Source organism: Pyrus communis, chromosome 2 (genome assembly GCF_963583255.1).
Source record: "Pyrus communis chromosome 2, drPyrComm1.1, whole genome shotgun sequence".
Taxonomy (NCBI): domain Eukaryota; kingdom Viridiplantae; phylum Streptophyta; class Magnoliopsida; order Rosales; family Rosaceae; genus Pyrus; species Pyrus communis.
The window spans coordinates 34,953,546-34,970,899 of NC_084804.1; the positions used below are offsets into that span (position 1 = coordinate 34,953,546).

Here is a 17,354-nt window from a genome sequence, read left to right on the forward strand (position 1 = left end):
GACCAGATCCGGCAAAACCGAAACAAAATAGAAGAAAAATCTGCAAACATTCTATTTTCAAAACCACATCCAACACCCAAAATCTTAGAAAACCTAAAAAAAAATCCGAAAGTGAGATGAGCTTGAAATTTTCAATCACACAACACCGAGAAAACCAGAAACCCAAAAAATCTGCAGTGAGGTAAGCTTGAAATTTTCAATCACAGCACCCAGAAAACGTAAACCAGATCCAACCCCCATCTTCTACCTTCGGGGCAATCACACATGCAACCCGCTCCAACTCCTAAATTTTCAATCTCTTTCTTGCCTTGTGGTTTGATTGTGAAGATTTGCAGTCGATTATGAAGTTGGGAGATGAACAGCTTCTGGGTTTAATTTTGATGCTAATTTCTTTCATCAAAAAAGGGAGATGAACAGAGAACAAAAGGAAGAAAATAGGGAGATGGACAGAGAACAAAAGAAGAAGATGGAGATGAAGAGGGAAAGGGACGAAGAAAAAATTAGGAAGAAAACAGAGGGAGTGGGGCGGAGAAAATTAAGGAAGAAAAAGGGGATGAACGGAAAGGTTTCTAGAATGAGAAAATAGACAAAAGTAATAATAAAATATTACTAAATATTTATTAAATAATGTAAAATATTAATAAATATGAATTAAATAATATAATATTGGAATTTATTATTAGTCTGTTCCTTAGTCCTGACACTGCACTAAACGCTTCACTAAGTTAGTCCAGCTTAGTCCCTGCAACTAGTCCAATCCGAGATAGTTTGGTGCAACAAACGCCCCCGAAGTGCTTATTGGAAGAAACATCAATTTTGTGCTTCTTTTAGGAAACACCTGTTATGTGCTTCTTCTAAGAAGCACTTCAAGTGTTTTTTCTAGAATGCACTTGCATTTTTATTAAGAATTGGTTCCAAAACATTTTCACTAAAAGTGGTTTCCGTTATTTTTAAAGCACTTTCAAACAAGGCTTAGAGTTTTAGGCTGATTTATGTTTTGCAAACCAATGTGCACCAAAACGACTGTGTGTTGTGCGACAAAGACACACTTAATAAGTATTTAAATAGTATTATTTGGTCAAACTGGTTAACATTTATTTTCTTAAGATAAAAATTAATTTTTCTAGTTCAGTAAATTCAAGTACCAATTAAAACATGGAAACTTTTTTAGTAATGCCTTACATATCTTCTTACGATTTGCCCTATTCTGTCAAATTGGTGGTTACTTTCCACATAATCAAGTTGAGAGAACTTATGTAAAATGGAAAACTAACTCATAGTTGGTTGAAATTGGTACGTTTTAAAACTTTAGGGGTAAGAACTAAATTGAAAGTTTATCGGGCAAATCAAAAGAAAGTGTGAAGGCATTTTGTCCATTAAGGGTGTGTTTGTTTGGCATCACTAGCCCTCACTGGACTAAGTTTAGTGGGATTAGCAAGGACTCGCCTCGACTGAGTCCCTCGCTAACAGGTCTTAGCGAGACCCCCTAATTTGGAGAGGACTGCTAAGCCGCCCTCTAATCCCGTCATCTCCCTTATCCTGCAATTCGATCCTCGCCCTGCTCTCTCCTTGCCCAGCTCCCTCATCGTCGTCTTCCTCATTCTCATCTCTGCGTCTTGCTCACCCTCAGCTGCATCCTGCTCGCCCTCATCTGTTCCTCTTGTCTGGTAAACTTCGAATCTGACATTATTTCTTCGATTTGTTTTGCAGATCGTGATATTACTGGGCTTTATTTGATTTACGTGTTTTGTTTGATAAATTTTCAATAATAGACCTTTGCACTTGAACAAATTAGGGTTTTGATTTCTAGGGTCAAATTGAGATTAGAATTTGGGGTTTTCACATTTTATGCTATTTTCAGTCCCAAAATGATGATAATACGAAATTGTTGTTGTAAGGGTGGATGCAAAGTTAAATTCGTAATTTAGGTCTAGTTTCAACAGATTTTGGTATCAGAGTTTTTGGATTTTGGTATTGGGTTTGAGAAATGAGTTGAGTTACATTTAGTAACTACACTCACAAAGACACTCACACACTGTCCTGTATAAATTTCATCTTAAACCTTACGGGTGAGATCTCAATTATTGCAACAGGTTCACAAGGTTTAGGCAACTGACATGGAGGCCCTTAAATCTCCACTCATGGGTTTGTTTGAAAAGCGCCATGCACGCAAGTTCATCCTATATGTTCAAGATTATAGTGAAACTAATCCTAAAACACATGAGGGAATGGACTTAACAAGAGTGACAACTAGAGATTTCATCTTATGCCCTACAAGTATGCATACGTTTGTTTTTATTTATAGGTCTGCAAGGGACACAATATCTTCTCTGTTCTTCTGTATCTTGCTTGAAGGGTGAAGAAAAATGCTTATTCCCCAACACTTATTGAAAATTTATTGCATTTTGACAGGTTAGGAAGGTTGCAAGAGCTATTGCCCAATTCCAAACACCAATGAATCTCACTTAATGCAGGTTATCCTGCCACAGAAGTAGTTGGGTCACATATCAGATATGTGAGTTCTCTTATCTTTTGTTGGGATCAATATTTATTTTGCAATGAATGCCGTGTGCATGTTTGAGAAGGTCATTTGTAATTGTTGCTTTAGAAAAAACAATCCCATGACTAGGTTGTTTTATGGCAAGGAAATGGGTTTTCTTTAATAAGAACAAAGGAATGGTATAGTTTACATGCATACAATGTCTAAACCACAATTTTTAAATTTTTGTTATGTAATTGGATATGCAGTTGCAATGTTATATTGGGTGGAGGGTATAGTCAGTTATATTATTCTATAACTGTTCGAAAGGTTTCGTGGTAACACTTGCTTGATGCATATTAGTATTATCCTACTATCATTTCGACTCCAAACTACCGAGTAGGTCTCTGGGGAACTTGTGTATACTTTGAACCAATAGCTTGTTTGTGGATATTTATTCATCCCGAGTTATCCCTGTTTAGTTTTTGTTGTATTTTCTTATTACTAGTGGCCAATTCTTTGGTGCTTTATTGACTGAACAAGTATCTTTTCTGTTGCTCCTACTCTCACAATGTTGCTCCAAGGGGAAACTTTATTGCATTTGTATCAACAGACGCAGAGACTGATCATCCCGAGACTGAGCTAAAGCCAGGGATTGACCTTTTAGGGCCTATTGACGAGATATTTTTTAAGACTTATGACAGATGTGAGCTTGTTAATGAACCCAATTTGGACAATTGCTTTATATCAACCGTGAGTCTTATTCAAGCCTTGACCTGTACTGGGCACTCTTCAATATGATTTATGCACACTTGACAAAAGGCTTCTTATGTTTAACAGAGTTATGATGCCTCCACACACTTTGAGTGCACTGTCTTGGATGTACTCAACATGTACACCTTAATAACAGGGAAGGTAAGAAATACAATTTTATGCATTGCCCAATTAGTTTGGTTCTGTTGTTTTTGATTTCATGTCATCCTTGAAGTCGATGGACATTTCCTTGATTAACTAACTTGCGTTTGTTTCTTGTTTACTATTTCATAGAACCATGTATTTCATATAAGGTTTAACCAAATTTCCTGGAATGTTTAAGCAGGTTCTTGACCTCAGTGTGGACCTAAGTGCTGCTAGTGTTACAGAAGAATGAATAGCAAAGCTGTATATAGTGCTTGTGGTGATAATTGTGCTTTGTTCCAAGTAAACTGAATTGCTTAAGTTACCTTACCTATGGCGGTGGTAATCCTCATGCCGTGGAGGTTTATATGAGTTATCACTCAATTTTAATCATAGACTTGATATGTTATATATTGTCATTTAAATGTACTTCAAGTTTCAAACGTCGTTTCAAATGAAAACTATGTGTCTAGATTCCGGACATGCCCTTGTGTTGGTTCAATGTATTTTTAGGTTGCGGAGTATGTGTTGCATGTAAACAAAATGATAACTTGTCAAAGAACCATTTCTTTCAAGTTAATGATGTGAGGGGTGGATTCGGTTCTAATCTACTAACTTTAAACCAAAGGTGAATAATTAAGAGCAGATTGTTGGGAGAACACTTTGTTATATTCATGTTTGGAATAATGCTACTCTTGAATCATGTATGTTTCTTTCGTTGGCAAGAAAATTTGGTTTTTGTATTTTTATTGAGTCTCACTCTCATGCAATATTATTAATTTTAATAATATCTTTAATAAAAAAGCAATTAAAATAAAACAATAATGTAATTCTAGTCTGAGTAAACATCAAACTGGTGACACTATTGTTTTCGTTATCCTACTTCTTAGTCCGACACTGCACCAAACGCTTAACTAAATTAGTCCAATTTAGTCTAGTCTAAGCCAGTCCAGCTTAGTCCTTGCAGCTAGTCTAGTCCGAGACAGTCCGGTGCAACAAACGCACCCTAAAGTCATTTTTTGTCTCATTAAACACACTTTCAAAAAGCTTAGTTGTGTTTTTTTTATTTTTTTTATACAATGATATTTGCACTAAAAAATAAAAGAAAAAATTAGTAACAAAATTTTCATTTATGAAATCCAAACTTACAACTTTTTATTTACAACTAAAAAAAAAAAACTTTTAGGGCGAAAGAAAAGTTGGAGGGCTAAAGTGGAAATAAATTTAAAATCTTGAGGGAAAAAGTAAAAAGTTGAACCAAAATCGAATGGCTGGACGGCACCGCTGCGCCCCTTTGGTCATTTACAAATTTAAATTTGTATTTAATGGCATTTTCGCCTTCAACCCTAAACCCCTGCAAACCTAGTTCTAAAACCTCCGAGGCTGATAAACCCTAGCTTTTGGGAAAACCCTAATTTATCCGTTTCCTGTGAAATTGGTTTTGAGTTTTGCGTTTTCAAAACCTCGAGAATCTCTTTCTTCAAATCCAATTCTTATGAAAACAAAAACCGGCCTTAAAAACCTTTAATTCTTCGCTGGTTTGAAAAGTTTTTCGCAGTTCGTTTCTGAACGATATTATATATAAAATTTTGGTTCCTTGAGTCGGCGTTTGTATTGTGGTTTTTCGTTTCTGAAATTACTTGAAGTACATATTTTTCAAACCTAAATATATATATTGTTAGTATAGTTTAATACTCTTAATACTTGAGCTTTCAAATGGCCATTGATGGTAGTTTCAGCTTGGAATCAGCACTGGGGAGGTTTCTTGCTCGGTGCCCGGAGCTCCAATCTTCTCCAAACTTTGATTTTCTGTCCAAAAAGGTACGGAAATTTGCTGTCATTTGTCAAGCTTTATAGGTTGCTGATCAATTAAAAGAAAGACAAATTCGTGGTTAGGTGTTACAGAATTAGAGTACTAGAAGGATGAATGATTTGAACTAATAATATTGCTGGTAAAATTTACTCTGTTTTTCGGCGTTTGGGTTTGCGCAGGGAGATGGTGTGACCGAAGATGAAGTGGTCAAAGCGCTAGTTGGGGTGTTCTTACATCCAAAATATACGATTCCTTTGATTGGATGTTTCCGTCCAATAGCTCAGAAGATCGTGGGCAAAGCTGTCGATTTGTTTCGGCTTGTGCCGAATTTGAAGTCTAATTTTGATGGGGGATCGGTTTCAAAATTTTGCAGAGCTACTAGTTTAAAAGAGGTTGATAATGTTATTGAGTTCTACAATGGAGCTGGGAGGGGTCTAGATCTCCATGAGCTTGCTTGTCTAGCCTTCTGTCGATCCCTTGAATTGGATCCTTTCTTGTGGGAGTACGTTCACTTCTCATGTCTATATATGTGATACATGTATGCATATGTCTTTAATGGATTCTTATATGTTCGTATTATGTACTTGTTCATGACATTCACCCACCTTTTAATGGTTGGAAACAGTTACTTGTACCATATCGATCTTTCTTTTCTTCACTTGCAGGTCCATAGTAGGTTATTTTCAATTTTCTCCACCTCCATTTCAACGTGTTCTGCTGGGACCAAAAGTTTCTGATCTCCGTGTTGAGGTTAGTAAGCTTTGTATGAATAATTTGTGTGAAATGGAATGCTCTCTCTCCCCCTTACTCTCTATCTTACTCTCTTTCCCCCTCCCCTTGGCCAATTTTGTTGTCTGACCTTTAATGGTTCTTGATTCCACAATACCCATGGTTCGGCCCCTGTTTGGAATTTCTTTAGGCTGATATGAAGCATAAAATAACTGAACATTTTCTCATTGGTGATAAACAAAGCACCAAACAATGTTAGCAGGTGAAATATAAACTTGATAGAATGTGGTGAACAAATTGTTCAAAATTACACTTTAACACACTTTCCACACTTTTCAAGGATACACAATTGGAGATTTCTTAGCTGTAACTGATATTATGTAGAGATCTGAAGTTTTGTTTCATGAGAGGGTTCTATTCTTGAACTTCTTGTAAGTGAAGTGTTGGTGCTATCAATTATGTGGAAACAAAATAGACTTTGATCTTGCAACCCCCTGCATTCATGAGCTGAGCGTTCCACATTTGTTGAGCTGCCCCTTTTTGATATTTGGCTTTAATGTCATACTTTTTCTTTTGTAGGATGGAACTAGGGTATTGCTAGCCGTAGGGGTGTCCTACCGCCTCCTCATAGTGAAGTATGACTTTTTCTCTAAACTTCAGAAATGGTCCTGTTTCCTGGACCTTGTGGAGCAGTGTGCAAAACTTGACCTGCAAGATAGTACTTCAGAAGTTGTGAAGGTTATCAAAGACATAAGATGGTGTGGGCTACAAATAATTTCCCTCATTCTTAAGTTAAGTTGTAAAGCAACGGAGAACTTGGGTATTACAGATGAGGACGCGTTTTCATGTTTCTTGCGGTTGGTCTTATTCACTTCTTCCTGAGAGTTATTTCTTAAATAACAAATTTAATGACTCATTGTTGGTGCAATGTTTATCTTGATATTATTATTTCAGATGGGAGGAATTCTGTCAGGACGTATCATTAGAAAGCGCTGGCTGGTATGTTGAATCATCCAAACCAAATGAATCTGTGGATGGAAGCAGTATTTGCTGTCACAAAAGCAGTCTGCAGTCTTTTGGCCTTAATTCTGGGTCTGCTACTTCATCTCAAGGTCATGTGATTGACCCACAAGCAAAGCGCCAAAGGTGTGCTTCTTAGAGTATTATCTTTTCCTTTTGATTGTAACATGTTGTGTTATCATAATGCAAATTCACAAACTACTGTCCTTCGCTCACACTCTCCTCATCAGAAAAACTGTGTATCTCTTTTCTCTTATATTCTTATTCTACCTATTTGCATTTGCAACTGTTCTTTTATTTTCTCACATTGCCAATTAACTTTGTTGGTATATTTAGGGATGAGAGATCAACTGGCGATCCGTTTGTTGTGACATCAGCAATGAAGAGAACTGTTGAGATGGTGCTGTTAGCTGTGAAGCAAAGGTTGCCCGTTCTTCTGTATGGTCCCACTGGCAGTGGGAAATCTGCTCTCATCAGCAAGTTGTCCCAGGATAGTGGCAATCAAGGTATATATTGTTGTGTCCACTCTAGTTGAAAATCGGTTATTTAATTTGTGGTGATATATACCTGCAACAAACTGTTTCCATTGAAAATTTAGGGTGGGATTTAGGATGAAACCAGTGTTATCTAATACCTGCATTTGAAGCATATTTAAGTTAATATTGAATTAAAAAAATCAGTTTTTACACAAGATTTCATACTGTGACTATCCATACCTAATGTGCCTGCTCTATTGCAAGTGGTGGATTCCCTAGAGGTTAGGGTATTCCTCTTCAACCCACTTCGTCTTGGGTTCAAACCCTCCCCCTCTTAATGTATATTAATTGTAATGAAAAAGTCCATGCTGTGTTGCATTACATGTGTAACACTTTTAAAGGTCATATATGCCATGGTTTCTTTTTTGAAGAAAAGATTCATATTATATGCCATGGTTTCTTAAGAAGTCTCATCTTTGGAGTGTTTCCTTAGGTGTAAGCTCTTAGCCTCTTACATAATTATTGCCCTATGAACAATCCTTGGGTAGTTGAATATCATGTAGTTGAACATTATGGGAAAACTGGTCTTCTGTTTTAGAGAAATTCTTATGTAGTCCATATGAGTTCTTGGGTATCTGAACATGGTTTAGCAATTAGTTTAGCCACAAAAACAAACAACCAAGCCTTATCCCACTAAGTGGGGTCGGCTGTATGGATCCTAGAAAGCCATTGTGCTCGGTTTTACACCAATTCTTCCATTAGCTCCAAGTACTCCATATCTTTTCTTATCGTCTCTTTCAAAGTCTTCCTCTATCCCTTTTGCCTTGAGCCTTCATCTATAGTCTCATCTTCTAACCGGAGTATCTGTAGGTCTTCACCATAACTTCTACTACTTCCATAGATTTTCCCATTAAGGTTCCTATATTCCCCATTTCTAAACGCATTCTACTCTCTTTGACCCCTACCCTCATGTTCTAGTTTCTTTGACCTCCCTCGTCCAGTAAGATTTTAGCAATTAGTTTTGCGAATTATCTATATTTTTGCAATTATATATCCTTTACTTTCTGTTTAGTTTTCCTTGTTTCAGGGATGTTCCATTGTTGTTTTTTTTTTTAATTTTTTTAATTTTTTCGCATGACTCGTATCTTATCTGGTTGTTTCCCAGTTCTATCAATTCACATGGATGATCAAATTGACGGTCGAACATTAATTGGAAGTTACGTCTGTACGGAAAAACCTGGTGAATTTAGATGGCAGCCAGGGTCACTTACTCAGGTTTGAAATCCTTCAATCATATGCAAGTGTACTTGTATAGGTGCTGTTTAACCTCAGTTGCTCAAATCAATTTCTCATTTTTGCAGGCTGTTTCTAAAGGTTATTGGGTTGTCTTCGAGGATATAGACAAAGCACCATCTGATGTGCGTTCCGTTATATTACCTTTACTGGAAGGTGCAAACCTGTTTGCAACTGGGAACGGACAGGTAAGAAGGGTTAGGAGTATGATGATTTTTTCTTGTGATAAGAAACAAACTTTTATTAACTTCAAAAATAAGTACGAAGCGTGGATAAGAAATCCACCAACTATAACAAGCCTAAAGAATGTGAATTCAAGTCTTTAGGTTACTGGATTTTTATGTGAGAGCTTAAATTGAACACATTCAAAATTTGTATTAAAGCTTCAGGTTCTTCAAAAACCCACTTCGAAGAGATGCTTCTTCAGGAAGCAGTAAAATTTGCTTTTAAAGCCTACAAGTACTGTTGAAGTTTTCTAAAGCGCTTATGGAACTACTTCTTGTCTTTATCCTTTCTAAAACTGGCCAGGAGTTCTAGTACGGCACATTCTAGCAGATATTGAGACAGTTCATTAGTGTCTTTGGGATATTTTTAATCTTTTCTGCTTGTTACCTACCCTTCTGCTCTCTAGAGGTTTTGGTAGTTACCATAAGGTATCTTAAATTGATATATGTCCGTCCCTCTGCACTTCTGAGGTTGAATCTTGTTTGCAGAAAACCTTTAGCATTTCAAGTTCCTATCTTTTCCAATCTATTCGTATCTTAAAAAAAAGTTCCTATCTTTTTGTAATTGAAAGGTTCTTGCCACCGTAAGAATATATATATATAGGGAACTGTTATTAGCACTCTAAAATTCTCATTCTACACTCCTCACAAGTGTATTTTTCTTTCTAATTATATAAAGTTTGGATTGCCAAATGAGATTTTTGGAGTGCTAATATATATATCTGTGGGATTGAATTTTCCTATCTTTTTGTAATTGAAAGGTTAGTCACCATAAGAATATATGCACACACACACACACACACACACACACACACACATATATATGCGGGATTGAATGTTGAGAAACTATTTTTTGTCAACTATGATCTGCCCCCGATTATTGATTTCCATGTACACTGTATCTGGTATGCCCTTCCTGTTTTGTTTTAATTTATTATTTTCCTTTCTTGGGCTACAAAAGGGCTTTCTAGATTTTTTTTTTGTGTACTTGCATTTTACTAGTGGTTGAAACATTTGTGATTATTGCAGGAGATCACGGTGGCAGGAAGTTTTCGGATTTTTTCCACTATTTCAACTCTTAATCTTGATGCTTCGTGCATTTCGGGAGGTTTGTGACCCCATAGAGCCACTCCCGGTTTCTTTTTTGTCCTTAGGCTTAATTTACATAACACTATTTAATGTCATTGGTTTCAATATACAATTTGTCAGTATTTCATAAAAGTTTGATTGGTCAATTTCCATTGGTTAATTTCTTTTGAAATAGAATAAGTCCTGGTGTGGGAGAGATTAGTGGAACTAAAAGTCTTCAATTCAATCCTTGTAGGAGCATTGAAAAATGGTATTGAATTGATTTAAACAAGTTGTTGTATGCTGTCAACCATTGTAATTCTAGATGGCATAGTGTTGAAGGTTCATCTGTAAATTAGAACAATTCTCTCGTCGTATATAAATGCCAGGCCACATGATTAATGAACTTTTTGTGGCAGGTAGGAATTCACTTTCCCTTTTTTATAAAGTGAAGGTTCAACCCTCAACTAGCGAGGAGTTGCAAAGCATAGTGAAAGAATGGCATCCAAGTTTAGAGCCTCTTGCTGCGAAACTCACAGGTGTGTCCTGACTCCGTTTCTTAAAATTAGTTCATATTGGTTGATCCTTAGTTCTTACATACTTTTGGCTGGTGACTGTTCCAGAAACATTTGAAAGGATTAACACTGCCACATTACAACAAAGTAGTGGATTTCAATCTGGAAGTTCCGCTTCTGTTTATTACCAAAGTAGATTCTCATTAAGGTAAGTAAAGTTGGTTACTGGTTTTCATATTGGTTTGTTCGGGGTTTTTATATTTTTCTTGTTTGATTTAATGGTAGGGATCTCCTCAAATGGTGCAAACGAATAGCAGGCCTCAACTTTATATTTCAGGGAGATAATTTATCTTATAAGAACCGTTCTTGTATCTATCAGGAGGTCTTAATCGATGAACTTCCTTTTTGTCTTTTGTTTTATTTCGTGGCTAGCTTTCTGTATTAAGGTTTTGGAACATTGTATCATGATTTAGGCGGTTGACATATTTGCGGCCTTCTCAACCTCTACGAAGAATCGCTTAGCTTTGATGCAAGAGATCTCCAGGTTGTGGTTGTGGGAATCAACCATTCCAGACACCTTATACCCTTCTAATAAGCCGGAAGTCCAGGTCTAGTTGATTTCAGAATTGAGATTGCAATGTACTTTGTGTGTGATTAAGTGGAACTGTAAGTTTCTCATAATCAGAGTTCTACTGCAGGATTCAAATCCGTTGGATTTAAGAGTTGGTCGAGTTTCCCTACCTCGAGCAAAAGAAAAGACTCAAACAACTGTTAGTCAGAGCTTATAACACTGTCTATATTTAAGATAGCTTCAATACAGATTTGGTGATATTCTTGTTTCTTTTGCAGTCGCGTGGTAAGAAGAAACCTTTTGTTGAGATTCGTAGTTCCGTTCACTCGCTTGAAAGAATTGCTGGATCTGTAAATTGGAATGAGCCTGTTCTCTTGGTTGGTGAAACTGGGACAGGAAAGACGACACTGGTACAGGATCTGGCTATGAGGCTTGGTCAGAAGCTAACAGTTTTGGTAATATTGCTTCCAAGTCTTTCTCCATCTGACTCTTTTATTGCTTTCTGACTTATCCTCCGGTTGCTAACTACATTATGGGTGTCTCTATCAGAGGTTGATCTACTTTGACTTTCTGTTTTGTTCCAGAACTTAAGTCAGCAGAGTGATGTTGCTGACTTACTAGGGGGATACAAGCCTATGGACATGAAATTTGTATACAATCCCCTGTATAAAGAGTTTCATGATCTATTCTCTGAATCGTTTGATTTGCAGGTAGTATTTGTCTCAAAACTTCTTTTGTTGATTGTGGATATGTAACTTGGTGTAGTAACCTGTACCGTTATTTTCTTATATGCAGGTTAATTTCAAATTTTTTTGGGAGCTAGATAATGCTCTTAAGAAGGAGAATTGGGAAAGGTTAGTGAAAGGTTTTGGGCTCGGCGCTAAAAGATTTTTCCAGAAAGTCGAAGCAGCTAGATCTGTGTCAGTTGGACAGTCTGGAAAAAAGCGCAAGAAAGCTCTAGTTGAGGATCGAATTAAAGCCTGGGAAAAATTTTCACTGAAAGTAGAGAATGCAAGTGCACATGGAATGATATTTTCATTTGTGGAAGGAGCTTTTATAACTGCACTGGAAAAAGGTGAGTGGATTTTGCTTGATGAGGTGAATTTAGCTCCTCCAGAGACCTTGCAGAGGGTTATCAGCGTGCTGGAAGGAGAGCATGGATCACTTTGTTTAGCAGAAAGAGGGGATATTCACTACATAAAACGACATCCCAACTTCCGATTATTTGCTTGTATGAATCCTGCAACTGATGCTGGCAAACGAGATTTGCCCTTCTCTTTGAGAAGCAGATTTACTGAGTATTTTGTTGATGATGTACTGGATGACGAGGATCTAATTCTATTTGTTCACCAATATTTGGGTGGCAAAGATTCCAAAGTAAAGAATATTGTGTCTTTCTATAAAAAATCCAGGAAACTAGCTGAAGAAAAGCTGCAGGACGGAGCTAATCAAAAACCGCAATATAGCTTAAGGTCTCTCTACCGTGCTCTAGAATATACGACAAGGGCAGAAAGAGAATTTGGATTTGAAAAGGCAATGTATGATGGGTTCTGTATGTTTTTTCTCACTTTGTTGGATAGCAGCAGTTCTTTGGTTATGAAAAATGAGATCTTGAGTTCTTTGTTAGATGGAAAAATTCCAGTTGAAGTACCTTATATTAAGTACCTGAGTAACTCAACTATTGAAGGGAGGTCTGACAACTCTAAGAAGTATACCGAAACTAAAAGTGTTGAGGAGCGTCTCAGGAATTTGGCTCGTGCTATTTGGATAAAGAAATACCCTGTTTTATTGCAGGGACCTACATCTAGTGGCAAAACTAGCCTTGTTCAGCATCTTGCTGCAATAACAGGTCATGAATTTGTACGAATCAATAATCATGAACATACAGATTTGCAGGAATATCTCGGTTCCTACATAACAGATGCTACTGGGAAGCTTGTGTTCCATGAAGGTGTACTTGTGAAAGCTGTACGAAATGGTTATTGGATAGTTCTGGATGAGCTTAACTTGGCTCCGTCTGATGTGCTGGAAGCATTGAACAGATTACTGGATGATAATAGAGAGCTTTTCGTGCCTGAATTGCAGGAAACCATTCATGCACATAAAAACTTTATGCTTTTTGCGACTCAAAATCCACCTGGTTTTTATGGTGGGCGGAAAATGCTTTCCCGAGCTTTTCGCAATCGTTTTGTAGAGATACATGTTGATGAAATTCCTGAAACTGATTTGATTGAAATCTTGCGAAAGCGGCAGCCTGATGTTACTGAAATAAGGTCTCAGAAAATGATTAAAGTGATGACGATATTGCAAAAGAAAAGGCAAACGAGTAAAGTTTTTGCTGGGAAACATGGGTTCATTACTCCGCGTGATCTGTTCCGATGGTCTGATCGTTTCGCACAACTTGGTGGTCGTGATCAGGTGGATTTGGCCCGAGATGGTTATTATCTTTTGGCAGAGAGGCTTCGTGATGAAGGCGAGAAATGTGTTGTTAGAGAAGTTCTAGAAAAAGAAATGGGTGCTAAACTTGTTGAAGACAACTTGTATCTTCAGGTACTCCTCTCTCTGTTTTTTTTTGGGGGGGGGGGGGTTCTCTAGAGTTTGCTTTCTTGGTTCCTCACATGTTTCCTTTTGGTTGTATTTGTAATTTCTTTTGAATATGCATGTCCAGTGAATTTTTTTTATGGTGATTATGTTCTGATTTTTGTTTTCCACTTTTTATAGGAATATGTTCCCAGCTTTCCTGATGGTGCTGAAATTCCCAAGAATCTTCAAAAGTAAGTAGTTTAGACTTGAATTTTGGTTTGGTGTAGTAGGTTTTGATTAGCTTCTGAATACTGATGATAAATTTTGTTGGTGTTAGTTGGACTAAAAGTATGCGAAGATTGTACTTCCTAGTGGAGCGTTGCTATAAAATGCGAGAACCTGTACTTCTTGTTGGTGAAACAGGGGTTGGGAAGACAACTGTCTGTCAATTGCTGAGTATTCTTCTGGGTTCAAAATTACACATTCTGAACTGTCATCAATACACCGAAACCTCTGACTTTCTCGGGGTTAGTTGTGAATTTTTATTTTATTTTGTGATTTTTCTTTTAACTCCTACTTGGGGATTCTCTGTATATATAAGGTTTTGGAATGTTACTTTATTTTTATTTCATTCAAGATCGAAATGATAATTAGTGAATGCATTGCAGGGGTTTTATCCTATTCGCGAAAGGTCGAGATTAACATCGGATTTTAAAAAAGCAATTGAAGAATTGTTGATGACACAGGTTTTTAAGCGGTTCCATCTGGACTCTGTAAGAATCCTTTATTTGTTTACTTTTCAAGCCTATTCCTTATCTGGTACACATTACCATCCTGAAGCATGCGTGGGACTAGTTTTTCTAATTTTTGTGGGATGTACTGTAGATCATGGGTAGTATGCGACTATGTGTTACATATTTGATGTGTGCGTGCGTGTGCGCGTGCGCGTGCGCACGTGTCTTATAAATGAAATATACAGCACCAGCTTCAGGTCGGACCCACCCTTTTTTCCGTTCTTTCAAGAAATTGGGATTGTTAATGGTGTCTAATCCACATTCTGTTAGATGATCTAAAACCGTCTTTTTAGATCTCATTTCGAGAGTTATGTTGCCAACGATCAATCGAATCGAAAATCAATTTATCCATTGATAATCATGTTGACTTTTGCTTATTTATTATTATTATTTTGCATGAAGATTTTAAAATTAGATGGTTCAGTTCATTGAACTAGAATGCAAACTTGGATCATCTAGCAAGCCCTGTACAAACAAAATAGATAAAGAGGGATCCTTGTCAAACGATTGAAGCTCTTTTATTAGGTCTATATGTAAAGGTCATCCGTGTAGAAAATCAGCCAAGTCAGAAACAATTTGGTTGTCTAACCGTGATCAAACAGACAGAGGGACACATAATTTCTGATACATACTCAAATAGTTGTGATGATAGTCCAATGGCTAACTGCTGTCTAAATTGACTGATTTTTCATAGGGTGAACACTTTAATTAAGACCTTAAAAATAGATTATTAAGATTATTGGATTGTTTACAATGCTCTCTTGCATTTCCCTTTTAAAGATGGATCAATCATAAGAAGCTGAAAATGCTTCAAGACTTGTGTCAAGTGAAAAGTATTTTCATTTTTTTATTTTAGTGAAAAATAGTAAGGTTGCTTAATGTCCATTATAAATTATAATAGTGATTTTTTCTCTTCTTTGTAGACTGTCTCTTCGGACATAGGTCAAGCCTCTGCAACATTGTCTAATCTGAACAAGACGATAAAAGCTTACAAAAAGGGTCCGATTTTGAATCCTGATGTCACCAATGAAGATGTGATGACTTTGGAAAGGATAATATTGAAGCTATCTGAGATGCACCAAAAGTGGCAGAAAATGTTTGAATGGTTGGATGGGCCCCTTGTGCAGGCAATGAGGAGTGGTGATCTCTTTCTTGTGGATGAGATTTCCTTGGCTGATGATAGTGTACTTGAGAGGTTGAATAGTGTCTTGGAAACAGAGAGAACGCTGTCTTTAGCTGAGAAAGGAGGTCCTGATCTGGAGAAAATTGTTGCTCATGAGAAGTTCTTTTTGCTTGCGACAATGAATCCTGGTGGTGATTTCGGTAAGAAGGAACTATCTCCTGCTCTTCGTAATCGGTTCACAGAGCTATGGGTTCCCCCTATAGATGATAGAGGTGAGCTTAGAAGTATTGCATCTCAGAGGTTGTCACCTGAATTCTCATCCATTTTGGATCCTTTGCTGAACTTCTGGGAGTGGTTCAACCATCTAAAGTCAGGAAGAACACTTACTGTGAGAGATCTACTATCTTGGGTGGATTTTGTTAATGTGACTGGAATCAAGTTAGGACATGTGTATGCATTCCTTCATGGGGCATTCCTTGTTTTGCTTGATGGATTGAGTTTAGGTACTGAAACTTCGAAAGGGAACAGCAATGATGTAAGGGAGCATTGCTGGTTGTTCCTTTTGGAAGAATTGAAGGTTTGTTGGGTTTCTTTCAACTTGAATTGTTGTCTGCTCGGATTGCTTGCAGTTTCTAATTTTGTTCTTTTGCCTGTCCATCAATTGGCTTCCATTGTGAAACATGACTCCTAGTGGTTTTATTGTCAATTTAATATCTCCATGCTTGCATTCATTGTAGGTAGCAGAGGAAAAACTTAGTGAATTGGATTTCAAAAAACTTTCAAAAATGCAAAACTATGGTTGGGGCGCTCCTGAAACAATTGAACAGGATTCATCCAGTGGTAGCATGCAGTGTGACAACATTTTTGGTGTGGATCCTTTCTATGTAGAGAAAGGTAACTATGCGATGCAACATGCACTCACTGTGTTTTATTGTTTTGAAAAGGTTACCCGTAGGCACTGTAAGGAACTGTTTTCTTCTCTCACGTTTTGTGGCACTGTACTTTAAATTATTATGATTGAATCATTTTGATGTTTGGTCTTCAATTTTAGTCACTCTGTCCTCCTATGATGTACTATAGGTTCTGAAAGTTGTGACATTGAGGGGTTTGAAATGTTGGCACCTACCACCAGGAAAAATGTCTTGCGGGTACTGCGAGCTATGCAGCTTCCGAAACCTGGTATATCTTTTCAAGTACCAATGTTGCTTTCGAGTGTCCCCTTTTTCTTTTTGCTTTTCATAGCCTATATTACATCTTGTTTAAATATCTTAATTTGTTTATGCTCTCCAGTTCTATTGGAAGGTAGTCCAGGTGTTGGGAAAACAAGTTTGATTGTTGCATTGGGCAAGTTTTCTGGTCACAAAGTTGTCAGGATAAATTTGTCCGAGCAGGTTGGTATTATTTTCCAGCTTTCATATTTTTATATAGCATAGACATGTTTTGCTCACTGTTTTTTGTCTCTATGCATCTGGGGATGGTTCCTATGGTTCTGATGCAGACTGATATGGCGGACCTGTTGGGCTCAGACTTACCGGTTGAAAGTGATGAAGGATTGAAGTTTGCGTGGTCTGATGGGATCCTATTACAGGTTAAAACACCTTGTGTTTGAAGTTTAATATCTGTAGCTGTGACATGAATCCACCTTACTCTCATTTTCTTGTCTTACGTGTCAATTCTTGCAGGCTTTGAGAGAAGGTTCGTGGGTTTTGCTTGATGAACTTAATCTTGCTCCACAATCTGTATTGGAGGTATTATGAGGACCCCTTTTGTTTCTCTATGCAATTATATTTGTATCTCTTTCTCTATTCCGTTTTTCTATGGAAACATAT

The 17,354-nt window shown here is 37.2% G+C and overlaps 1 protein-coding gene across 1 annotated transcript in view; it reads left to right on the forward strand.

Moving 5' to 3' along the window:
• The first annotated feature begins 4,706 nt into the window (after positions 1 to 4,706).
• LOC137725384 (midasin) overlaps positions 4,707 to 17,354 on the forward strand; it is a 34,247-nt gene continuing 21,599 nt past the window's right edge. The window contains exons 1-26 of the mRNA XM_068464046.1: positions 4,707 to 5,197; positions 5,369 to 5,691; positions 5,855 to 5,939; positions 6,498 to 6,775; positions 6,873 to 7,064; positions 7,275 to 7,444; positions 8,580 to 8,689; positions 8,776 to 8,895; positions 9,961 to 10,039; positions 10,419 to 10,538; positions 10,623 to 10,722; positions 10,800 to 10,896; positions 10,988 to 11,122; positions 11,213 to 11,284; positions 11,364 to 11,540; positions 11,670 to 11,795; positions 11,881 to 13,635; positions 13,807 to 13,859; positions 13,946 to 14,135; positions 14,277 to 14,381; positions 15,326 to 16,102; positions 16,263 to 16,419; positions 16,606 to 16,704; positions 16,816 to 16,916; positions 17,024 to 17,113; positions 17,208 to 17,273. Of these exons, the coding sequence (XP_068320147.1) occupies positions 5,093 to 5,197; positions 5,369 to 5,691; positions 5,855 to 5,939; positions 6,498 to 6,775; positions 6,873 to 7,064; positions 7,275 to 7,444; positions 8,580 to 8,689; positions 8,776 to 8,895; positions 9,961 to 10,039; positions 10,419 to 10,538; positions 10,623 to 10,722; positions 10,800 to 10,896; positions 10,988 to 11,122; positions 11,213 to 11,284; positions 11,364 to 11,540; positions 11,670 to 11,795; positions 11,881 to 13,635; positions 13,807 to 13,859; positions 13,946 to 14,135; positions 14,277 to 14,381; positions 15,326 to 16,102; positions 16,263 to 16,419; positions 16,606 to 16,704; positions 16,816 to 16,916; positions 17,024 to 17,113; positions 17,208 to 17,273 (5,682 nt within the window). The 5' untranslated portion in view covers positions 4,707 to 5,092. The remainder of the gene's footprint in view (positions 5,198 to 5,368; positions 5,692 to 5,854; positions 5,940 to 6,497; positions 6,776 to 6,872; positions 7,065 to 7,274; positions 7,445 to 8,579; positions 8,690 to 8,775; positions 8,896 to 9,960; positions 10,040 to 10,418; positions 10,539 to 10,622; positions 10,723 to 10,799; positions 10,897 to 10,987; positions 11,123 to 11,212; positions 11,285 to 11,363; positions 11,541 to 11,669; positions 11,796 to 11,880; positions 13,636 to 13,806; positions 13,860 to 13,945; positions 14,136 to 14,276; positions 14,382 to 15,325; positions 16,103 to 16,262; positions 16,420 to 16,605; positions 16,705 to 16,815; positions 16,917 to 17,023; positions 17,114 to 17,207; positions 17,274 to 17,354) is intronic.